Raw genomic sequence first — 12,001 nt, 5'->3', positions numbered from 1 at the left:
TGGTAAGAGTTGTCTAAGTAGAAATACAGCGTTATCTTTGATATTGGAGATACTTCTGCATGAGAGTAATCCTGTTGATGGCAATAGATCTATTAATACACTTACATATTTGCAGGACCAGGGCCTTCAAATTAAATGGTTTAAATCAGTGTCTTAAATCAATTACTTAAACTACTCTGGACTGATGGGCTTTACAAATGTTAAGCAGCCTTCTGGTCCTAAGAGAAAGCTGCACTGTTATCCTTTAATTTGTAGGTTAGGTGACAGAAACAGAAAGAAATGAAGTAATTTTTCACAGATTTGTTGTGTGAACCTGGGCAGATCCGAGACTGGTATTCAGGTCTCTCTACTGCTGACACTGTGATTTCAAAAGGTCGTTATTTTTGCTTGTTGATGAAGGTTGTTTTTTTTTCCTTGATAGGTATACTGAGCTGTGCTACTTTGAAAAAGCAACTGAAACACTTGACCCAGAAGTAAAATGTGGGTTTCTGTAGTGTTCTTGCTAGATACGTAGCACTTCATATAGTTTCTTCCATTTTCAAAGCACGTAGAAATGTCAGCAGTTCCTCTCAGCAAACCTGTGAGGTGGGTTAAATGAGTGTTGTCCTCATTATACAGTAGTAGAGAGACTAACCACCCATGAAGTTAGTGCTGAAGTAAGGATTAGGTCTCGGAGCATGATGCTTCTAGCTGTGTGAGAAGTCCCCTAAAACATAGTTTGTTAATGTGTTAAGCATTGCAAGTCCAAACTCAGCAGGTGAATGCAGTAACCAGATATACTTGACTTTAATTTATCAGCACAATGGTGGTTATTAAAATTCACATTTAACTGAGATTACTGGCTAGGACACCAGGGCATAATCTTACTACTGCTTTGAAAGATTTAGGAGGATTTCAATTCAAACTGGAGAGAAGCAAAAATAACTAATGTTCAAAGTACATTGTAAAGTCCTGTATTTGTACCTCTCTTTAGAGGCAAGATTTTAGTCTGTTCTTGTTTTAATTTTCAAATTCCAAGGCTGGACTACCTCCCACCATAGCTGTGAAGGTTTGTCATTCAGTGGTGACACATTTTTCCTCTCTGACCAATTGTATTTTTTAGTGTTACAAGTACCAAGGTGGACACAGTTCATACAAACTAGATATTGTGCTGACACAAGAACAAATGGGGATAAACTCACCTTGAACAGAGCCATTCTGAAAACGAGAAGGATGTTTCCAGCCTTCCAGAAGGAGTGTTAGGGGTGCACATCTGCTGGTTTGGAGGGGAACTACAGTGAGTTAAGAAAGGGATTGTGATGTAGTTTCCAGGACTAAGAAAGATCTCTGGACTTGGTGTCTGCGGATGTCCTGTCTGGTCCTGTTGCTTAGAAGTGATTTTAATTTCTAAGCATCTCCTTTTTTGGGTGGGGAGGGAGAACAGTTGAATCCACTCAATTGTGAGAATATCTTCGAACTGCAAATGAATGTCATGACAGGCAGTGTTTCATTTTTTTGTTGCATTCTTTTTTCTAGCTGTAAGTTATGCTATATATTTTTTGTGCTTCCAGAGTAATTGGATGTCTTGTCTTTTCCTCAACCCGATAAAGCATGAAAACAATAAATGGGGAGGAGATTATATTTGTCTATCAGTTTGAGGCATAATTTATGGCTGTGTGTGAGTATAGTTTCCTGTTACCCTGGTGTTAAGGCTGCACCTCTTCAGGGATTTTTCCTTAATCTTTTCATCTTGTCCAATGTCTGGTCTGACTGTGTTGAGGATGGTGACTGTAAAAAGACTCTCATAGCTTGACTACTGCTGTTTTGACACCATGTAGCTTTATGTAGTGGTAAAAGCATTAATGACCATTAGTCTCTGCTACTGCACCCACCACAGAGGCTGTGCTTATCCAAGTGCATTTGTGTGGCAATTTTAAAGAAATACCTATATATACTGAATTGAAACGTAAAATGGTGGAAATCGTAAAAATGGTGGTGGCTTTATTAGAAGAGTGTTCTTAAAGCAGCTGATATCAGAGGAGTAAACAAGAACTAATCTGGGGACTAAACCTTCATACGTGGCTTAAAAAAATCTGCATTGTTTAAAATGCTCCAGAATTTAGACTTAGGTTAGCTAGGTCCCAGTGTAAAAGGAGGTCTCTCTTTATGTCTATTCTCTCCTAGCCCCGAATACACATGCCAAAAGATGGATTCCAACTAATATCTTCTGGATACCAAGCATGGCTAAAGCAGGTTGGACTGTATTATTGTTATTCATCTCATGTGAGGGACCGTGTTGGACACCTGTGCTTGTCTCATTAGTGAAGTACATAAATGAGGGTGTAATGAAGTTATGGTGCCATGTTAGCTGATACCCCTCATAGCCATCACTGTTTTGTGTTTATGCATGCTGTGTTTGTATAACATTTTCTCACCAGTCTTACGAATGTGCACTTCCTGTAAATAAAAGTTCAAAATGCAGTCACCTGAAAGTGAAAAGGGTCAGAGTCTGAAAAGAAATCTGTGACAACGGCTCGAATTACAGAATTAAAATGGGCCTTCAAACACAAAGCTGCATGGTGGTGGTGCTGGTAATAATGGGGAGGCCACTGGGTTAAAACTCAAGAGAATTGCATCTAGCGTCTAATTCAGATCTGCCGGGGTGAAACAAATATGGACACTTACTCACATCACATAACAATTGTGCAGTTTGACACAATCTGACACTGTGGGGAGTCCCCACTCGGAAGTGGCCTAGTGCTATATTACTCTGGCTATTATTAAAGGCCAGGCTTTAGATGTCTCAGCAGTCTGCCTCTAGCAATTGCTGTCAGCTTTTCACTTTTGTGAGTGAAAAATCCCCCTTCAGAAAAAATAGCTTAATTTACAAATTGCCTGTACAAATCTCTCTTCTCATGAAGATACATGTATGATGAATCCTGTGTCTTTGAGAATGCGCGGCTTAAAGTTGCTGGTTTTGTAGAAAGCCAGAATGATTGTGTTGTTATGGCAACAAAAACTGGAAATATGAAAACAGCACAGATAAGCTGCATCCTGTTGTCGTGGCAACTGGAGTTGTGAAATGATGGAACATGGTGGTGAAGGGTTCTATGGTACTGTGAGCCCAACAGAAACAAAAGAGCCAAGTCACTTGCGCAGAGTGGGAGAGAATTAAAAACTACAGCAGCAAAACCCCTTAAAACACAAGAGTTTCATTGCAGGTGCTGACAGGATGGCTTTGATTCTCTCCAGTCTTGTCTCAGTATCTTACAAGTAGTAAGTAGTAACTTGTTTGTGCAAGTTGCTTACTGCTGTCAACTTACATTGACTTCTGTGAAACTGAGAGGAGCTCGAACACCTATAAGAAGATGGGCATTGAGTCCTGTATTACATTTGCAAACCATTTCTTTGGAAGAGTGATGTGTTGCAAAGGTGAAGTGTGCTTTGGAGCTTCTCTCTGAGAGACCATTTCTCTCCATCCAAGTCCACACTAGTGAAGGTCAGCTGGGACACTGAAGCTGATGTTTTCTTGATTTAAACTTTGCTGAGCTGGAGGCAAGGTGTCTCAGAGGATTCTCAACTCTGCAATTACCGTCTCACAGAGCTCAAGTTTGTTGACCTATGGGGCATGGTATCAGTTTCTGTTTCTTATGTGGTAGGCTGGGAGGACAATAGGAAGAGGTTTGTGTGGCTGTTCTGTTTTTCTTTTACTTCTGAGGCAAACAGACCTGCATCTGTTCTTGCTATGTTATATTACCAATGCTCTGATGCAGGTGGGATATATGCTTTTTTGACTCTGAAAAATACTGAGGGGAAAAAAACCCCAAATGCTCAGTTAGTGAATTTTCCAAGGAGACTTTCACATTAGGCAACCTCAAATAGAAGAACTTATACTTTTTAAAAAATATTTTTCAATGTGTCTGCTTTCCTTTTGATTTTCAGTTTACTGTTATTGGTTCTAAAGTCTTTCTCTTAAATCTTCTTACTCCTCCTTGATCCAAGGAAAAGTTATAAACCTGGGCTTGTGTCATCAGCAGATGCTGTCATGGCAATAGCTTTCCTATTCCAATTTCAGTGCTGTGATTTCACCACAGGAAGTATATGGATAAGGGAGTTGATACAAAGGGTGGAAACTTTTGATCAAAAGAAAGAGCTCTCATGGAAGCAGAGAGGTTAAATTTTTTTGAGGTGAGGCTGATTTGGTGTAGTATATATACCAAAGGTCCTACCTGTAGGATTCTTTAAAACCGTATATTGGAAAGAAAGCCACTTTTGACTTATTTAAAAGCAGTAATCTACATATGCATCCAGATGGAATGGTGCCTGTGCATCAGGTTTATCCTCCTGGTGTCTGTGTTTTTAACAGGATCCTAACGTAATGATTTTTTTTTCTTTTACCTCAGCATAGCTGAGTATTGATCTGCTGCCTGACTTACACAGAATGTGAGAAGTATCCCAGTAACAGATTGTATTAATGTGGGCTAAAAGCAGTTTATATTACAGATGAGGTGGAGGAAGATGGAGTTCTGCAAGACTGGACACATACTATAAATAGCCATAAAATTGACAATTTTATCTAAAAACAGTGTTGGCTGGATTTGCGTATTTTCAGCCTACTTAAACTGGAGACAATAGTTGAACACTACCTGAGCATGGGTTGCCCACACTGATGCCATTACCCTCTGCCCTTTAATGGCAGGTTTTTATATTTAATGTTGCTGTGCTGCAGTGGAGAGCTGTGTTATGTTCCTATGTGGGCTAGAGGAAATACAATACCAACGGCCAGAAATACATGTTGCTTTAAGAATAGCATTCTAAGTAACCTGCAAAGCTGTCTTTACTCTAGCTGTTTCCTGTGAGTTCATCTTTTACAAAAAGGTAAACACCTACAGTGAATTTATTTGGCCTTGATCTTCATTTAAGCCTTTCTTTGAATTGCAGTGTTGTGCTGCTAGCAGTCTGTAACATCCCATCACCTAGATGTTGACCCTTTGAAGACAAGCTGCAATTGACTTCTGAGGGGAGGAAGGGGGGGAATGTTTGTGTATAAATATGATCAATAGACATGACATTCCAATTCCTGTATTATATTGACACTTTCTGTGATTTAAACCAAGCTGTGAAATTGGGCAAATTAAGCTCTTAATTAGCTGAAACACTTACAAAACATTATTTTGATTACATAAAAGGGGGAGTTAAAAGTATCATTTTAGGTGGCTTGTGAGACATGGTAATTCAGAGTTAAAGCTAATCCCTCCCCTTCGCATACCATTGTGAGCAGCTATGCATCACATAGGATATGTAATATAATGCACTCATCTGAGGCTTTCTGCCTCCCACTGTCTTTTGGAGTAGAATTTTTAGAGCCAAGTTATAAACCTGTAAATGTGTTTTATGCTGGAAATTCTTGGTGCTACCTTAAGTAGATTGGTACCAGCAAAGGCCAGTATAATCAAAACAAGGCACTTCAGATATTAATGGTCTGCACTTCAGTTAAGTCAGCTGGAAAAGAGAGTGTAAAACCCAGTGTTTTCACTGTGGTGAAAACAGGATTCTTCCACTAGAATTGCACTTTCCTAGAAGAAAAATGCAATGATTCTGGAAATATTTTGGTTTTGTAATTTTGTCATTTAGCATCTCCTCCTTAACTTCTAAAACATATATTCTATTTTCAGTGGATCCATATGCTTTTTAAAATTCAGATACTAATTCCTTGGGTGGAAAGTAGAAATAAGCTTTCTTCCTGCAGTTCATTATTAATACTTGGCACTCATATAGTACTTTGAGAATGCAAAGTGCTATGCAGACATATCAGTTCTCCTTGAAACACTTTTGTGTTAGGTGCATAACATAACAATAATCCTGAGAGATTTTTATGGAATTAAATAAGAGATGAGGGAAAATCTAATAAAACCTCCATTTCATCTCTTCACCAATGTAGGTTTGTTCTCTGCAGTTTGTGTGATGGAAATCTAGGCCGAAGTTGTAGAAGTGTCCCAAGCTGAAGAGGTTTCAACTCATTTCTTAGAGTAGGGTTGTGTATTTTTTTAAAGCCTCATAGTTGTTCAGGTTCAGTGATGGTTAGACAGTTGGTATATTGCTCTTTCTGCTTCTTATTGTAAAGGTGATGATCCACCATTCTCCTCTTCTTGGCTCCCTGTTGTTTCAGGTTTTTGGTGTTTATATGTCAGAGCTTCATAATTAAGGACATGCAGTCTCTGACACCTCTCTCAGCCAGGGTAGTTCTGTTGTCCTTGCTGTGTGGATGCAGAACTGAGATGCCGTGTTACTCTGCCCAAACTCATGCAGAATGGCTATGTCAAAGAATTAAATTTATCTCTTAAGGCATAACAAGATTTTAAATTGTATGGAATTGCTGCAAAATCAGCCTTTGGACCTGATGGAGCTTAACAGCAACTATGTTTTCTTGCTTACGAAAGAGCCTAATGCTCTTGGTCTTGTAAGATCTCCATTTTAAGCCTTCAGATAGTTTCATGCTTTAGACTTCAGTGAGATTACTTTTAGTAAGTTTGGGTAGGGCTTGCTTTTAACACCACCATCTTTGGTGTTGCTTAAAGAAGCACACACAAGTCTCTGCATGTTATACTCTTTAAAGAAGGGTATGGCACCTGAATTTAAAGCTCTGCAGGTGCACTGGTTTAGGTTTATCAGCTTCATGGATTAAAGAGCTATAATTATGAAAACATTAGTATTGTCTAGTTCAGATGTGATCTACACAAGTTCCCTCAAGCACTTGGCAATTGAGGATCTTGTACACCTTATAGATGGGAAGTTGGCCCCTTTCTGGGGTGTGTAACTTCTGTTGATCTGGAATCCCGGAGGTTGAACTCCAGTAACCAGTCTTTGGGGAAAACATTTCTTCACAAACATTTACCTAAAAGCTGTGATTTGATCCTCCCGGATCCCACTCATGTAAGAAATTATTTGGATAATCTGAATATGTAAACCTTTTCTATGTCCCTTATCTTTGATATTTAAGAGTAGGTAGTGAACTGGAATCTCTTGTAAAAAGTTACTGTAAGCTAGGGAGTTACCAGAAGATTAGAGACGAGTTTGCATAATATGTATGTTAAGGAAAATTTACTGAGCAATTACATGAAAAGTGGGAGGCTGAAGGAAAAGGAATAACTTACAGCAGTTTGAGCTGTGTGTGCACAGCAAAGCTTGCAGAATGTAGTAACCCCCTGAGCCATAGGGTGAAGAGGAAAACCACTGCACTGAAGTCAGTGATCTGTACCGGGGTAAGAAGTTCAGTATTTCCTAAGTTTGGAATCTAGGAAGAGCATTATAATTGAACCCTGGTAGCATGTTTTAGCCTGTGATTTGTGAGACCTAGTTGTTTTGAAGATAGATCCTACAGTTGTCCCAGGAACATATTCTCAGCTTTCTATAAGTGAGGAATTGGGTTGCTTGATTTGCAGTTCGTGAAAATGCTTCAAGGGTCTTTAAGATAGCTCAATTACTTTTATTATAGCAAAACAGGAGCACAAACCACTTTTAATTGTCCCCATACATGCTTGTGGAAATGTGACCAACGTGTCTGAACACAATAGAAGCTGAGAAATTGTGAAAAGTACTGATTATGACAGCAACTGCGTGTTGCCCTTCATGATTCTGGTGCAATATGTGCCAGCTAGAATAGCTGACAGTTTGTGGGCTAGCTGAACCCTGGGAGATCCTTCTCATGGTCACACTCCAAGGAGTACTGTAGTTGCCTGTTTATTTTATAAACTTATCTTCTTATCATGGAAAGACTTTAAAAAACTGCCGGTGACAAAGCAAGTCAGAATTATCTTGTTTTAAGTGCAGGGAACAGTAGTCTGGGGTGTAAGGAGGTGTAAATTCTAACTGTATGGGTTTTGGCCATTGTTTTTGGCTTAATTAAGACTTACAGCTTTTAACGTTTTTCTTATTTTCAAATGAAAACAGACAAAAAACTTTTGGAGAAAGTTATAAAAGTATTAATTTGCTCTGAGCCATGCTAGTCTCTTTGGTAAGCTCATAATTAGGCAGGATTTTTTTTTTAAATGGATATTCTTGTCTCTCAGGTATATAACTACTCCATAACTGGTAAATCTGTATTCATACGTTAGGGTTTTTAAAAGCATATTATTTACACAATTCACTGGAATGGCTCCTTTGAAAGCTGGGTGGCTCTCTCATGTAATTACGTATTTAGTATGCCTTGTATCCACTGTTGGGATAGGGGGGGAAGAAAAGAAAAAAACAAAGCCCCACAAAAAACTACTAAAATAAAAAAAAGAATATTCTCATTCCATTTTTGCAGGTTTTTTAAGTTGTATCATATACCTTTTTCTCAGATAAGAAACCTATATGATCAAGTGCTACCCACGCTAAACAATGAAATATGTATGGCAGGGTTTTTAATTGTGAAAATACACAAGATGCACTGGGAATTTATTGTCTTTTTTTATACCTATATCTTATGTATTTAATCAAAAAGAACACCTCTCTGAGCAGTAGAGGGAAAGATAAGAGACCTTTTCATTTTTATGTGTATGTGAGAGGTAGAAAGGATGAAAAGTGGACCAAAGAAAGGAACCAAAACCACTTTTTAGCCAGAAGTAAATTTCTGGAATTGTTATTAAGTTTCATGAGACCAACATTTGTAATGTAAATAGCAGCTGCCTTATCTGATATGTTTTATACAATGTATTGCATTCTGTATGACAGGAATAGTGCACATTGGACACAATGTGTAAGTGATGTGTGTTATATTTTTGGCATTGGCTTAGTTAAATATGTGGCCAAAAAAAGTTTAAGAGGAACTGAGTGGGACTGAAAAGTATTGGGGTTTGTTCTCCCATTTGTTGTGTTATACTATAAAAATAATTGTGAATATTAGGAATCCTATTAACATCTGAGCATGTGTTTGATAAAGCATCGTAAAGGATCAAAATTCTTAAGGCACATTTCCTGACAATTTGATTTTAGAGAGCATGCAGGGAACAGTACTGCAAAAGAGACTTTCGGGGAGAATTGTACTCGCCAGCCATCCCATATTCGCTTTCTAAAGTGATGAAAAAAAGAGGTGGGGAAGGATCTGTCTCCTCATATCAAGCTCAGGTCTGTTGTATATAGTTTTAATACTCTTCAGAGCATCCCTTATGTTTTATCTGCCCCAGTTTGGGTGGTAGAATTTCTAGCACTTCTTTTCCCCTCTTGTCCTGGTTTTTGTAATAGTTACAACTTGTGTTTCTGTTTTTCTTTGTACAACCTTATCCAGTTCCCTGGCTTCTCTGGCCTATGATCAGCTGGACCAACCAGAAAAAGCCCCATTTCTCTCAGTTTTTAAACTCTTCAGTGCTTGTCAACGTGTGTCATATTCTATTTATGCTCCTTAATGAAAATACTGGGTGAAGAGGATCTTAATTCCCATCTCCCAGGAGAAGTAGAAATTGTTATTGCTTTATCTTTAGAGTTCAACTGCATAAAGCACTGGACACTGTACTAGAAGGGAAATAATTCTGAACTAGGAAAGGATTGAAATAGATGTGGCTAGCAACTGAAATCAGTATTATGTACAGTTGTCCAAAAACCAGCCCTTGGAAAAAAATTGGTTTTCCTTTTTGGCTTTGCCACTAACTTGTGCAGATGTACAAAAATATGTTAGGTTGCCTATAAATCAAAGGCGTTTTAGGCACGCAGGTTATCATAAGGTCGAGTGCAGGGTTCAGACAGGGATAATAAGTTATTACACTTTATTATGTTAAAACGCACCACAATTAAGGACAGTCATTCTGTACTACTGTCTAATTAATTTCTCCGAAGTGTTTATAAAGAAAATATCCTTAAACTATTGTTTGATTTTTTTGTTGTTCTTGTTTTACAGTGAATACAGTACAGTGAGTTTGTGTTTTCACACCTGTGCACTATAGTTGTAAATTGTAGCAGTTCAAGAACTTTTGTTTTTTCCCCATGTAGAGCCACTTAGTTTTACAGGACAAGGTGATATATTTGTGACCTGTAACACAATTTACTAAAACTGTGTTAGTTACCCCTAGTATATTGTATTTGCTGAAGGACTAGAAGAGAACAAATTTGATAAAAAAAACCCAGTCTGAAATGGTAATGTATAATCTTGTAATGCAATAGCAAATAAAGTAAATAACCAATTTTTAGCACTGGCAAAAATTTAGCCAGTGAGTGCATATTGAGATTTATCTTTAGGACATCAAGTAATTGGAAGAGAGGGTAGGCTATTAGAGGCAAAACATCTGATGTAGTCAAAAATGTTCTTGCAATATAGTTAGAAGAACAATTGAATAGGTTAAAATACAGCTTCCCTTCAGCTCATGGTTACTGCCCACTCAGCTCAGCCAGTGACTGTGAGTGCTTCTAGCCTATTTTAATTCAAAATAAGACAAGCCCATTTTAATCACCAGTAGAGCAGCTGGTACCAGCCTCTGTCAGGAGGATGCTGGTCTTGTTTGAAACTGTATTCCCTGTATTTCTTTAGTGGGAAAATATATTTCAGAGTTCAGGGAATGGGTCTTAAAAATCAGTTGGAAAAACAAATTGTGTTTTTTGTCAAATAATTCCCAATCTTATGCCACTCAATGTGTATTAAATGTGCTTAGCTTTTATAAATGAAAAGCTTCGCGTCTCTGGGTCCAAAAGTTGTGCAGACATCCGAAGTATTAATGCAATTGGGAATCAGGAAGGTAGAGAGACTGCTGCATCCTGGCCCAGTACTTAGCAAGCAATATCAGCATCCCCATTTGGCTGTAGTCCAAATGCTGTGCCTCTGTATCTTTGTTTTGAAGAACCAGTGTAGATTGACTTGAGTTCAGGAGAGGATTTTGTCAGTCAGCTTTCAAGTAGTGAACGTTGAGGCCAGTCCCTTGTTTGTGGAGCTGACAGTACAAAAGTGAGTGTTTGACACGTGGCTTGCTCAGTGGATGGGGATAGAGGCTGTTGAGATTTTTCAGAGATCAGGCTGTAAATGAAGTTGTTCTGTTGGGTCACTCATCTGATTTACACACAAGCTGTTTCTATCGAAGCACCTGGGGCCTTTTGTTCATGCTTGTGAGTAAGCCTCTTTCAGTCACCAACAGTAATTTAGCGTCTCTGCTTCCTTCAATAGGTAAAAGACAAGTACAGGAATGACATTTTCTCCCACGCTGTGTGCAACTTCACACTTATTTTTGTAAGATAGGTAACAGAACTGTGTCAGTAATATAAATTTTGTTATATACTGGAGCAGATTCAGAAGTCATCTAAGGTGTTGGTAATGTTTTACTGCATAGTTCCTAATTCTGGAATAATACTAAGCAGCAAGAGTGCATGGATGAGTAATGATATCCTCTGTAGGTGCAGGGGGTTCTGCAGAATAGACCTCCAATGTTTTCCTTTGTTATTGTGGCATTTTTAGAGGAAGACATTTCAATACCTTCTAAGTGCCCTGGCACAATAGAGTGCCATACCTGCAGCTTGTAGTGACTCTGACTTGAGCCATAATCTCACATAAACTTTGAGGCAACATAAGGTTGCCTTTCCACTGACAGAGTGGTCCTCATTTTTCCTGCCTCTGTGTCTTTCCACACTTCGGTACAAATATTTAAAGTAACCTCTTTTATCTTGACAATCTAATTTTAATAGCAATCAGTTCTTTGAGTTCATTATCACAGCATGAAAACTTGAGCCAGCACAAAGGATGGGAAAGCCTGAGAAGAGGGAATAAATGGTTGGGGCAAGACTTTGATAAGTCTGTATGCAAGAAACAAAAAAAAAAAAAAAAAAAAAAAAAAAAAAATCGCCCCATATTTACTTTGTATTATGTTATGAATCCTAGGATGGGTAATGGTAAACAGCTGTTGCTTACCTAGTGAATTTGCTCTGCATCATCAGAGGTACTATGTTGTAGTTAATCTCCCTTGTTACTGTGATGTTCTTGCAGAGTGATAAACAACTTTGATTTAAGTAAATGTATTATTAGTGAAATGCTTGAAAACCATAGATGTCTACTTCATATATACAT

At 38.2% G+C, this 12,001-nt stretch overlaps 1 protein-coding gene across 2 annotated transcripts in view; it reads left to right on the top strand.

The window, feature by feature from the left end:
* Nucleotides 1–2,169: 2,169 nt before the first annotated feature.
* Nucleotides 2,170–12,001, top strand: part of BTRC (beta-transducin repeat containing E3 ubiquitin protein ligase) — a 100,372-nt gene continuing 90,540 nt past the window's right edge. Inside the window, exon 1 of one of the 2 annotated variants that reach the window (XM_019471750.1) lies at nt 2,170–2,232. In XM_019471750.1, coding sequence (XP_019327295.1) covers nt 2,176–2,232 — 57 coding nt within the window. In that variant the 5' untranslated portion in view covers nt 2,170–2,175. The remainder of the gene's footprint in view (nt 2,233–12,001) is intronic. The other variant, XM_019471749.1, reaches the window with a different exon arrangement.

This window comes from Aptenodytes forsteri, unplaced genomic scaffold (assembly GCF_000699145.1).
Source record: "Aptenodytes forsteri isolate BGI_AS27 unplaced genomic scaffold, ASM69914v1 Scaffold15, whole genome shotgun sequence".
In the NCBI taxonomy this organism is placed as follows: domain Eukaryota; kingdom Metazoa; phylum Chordata; class Aves; order Sphenisciformes; family Spheniscidae; genus Aptenodytes; species Aptenodytes forsteri.
This window is presented reverse-complemented; position numbering and strand designations above follow the sequence as displayed.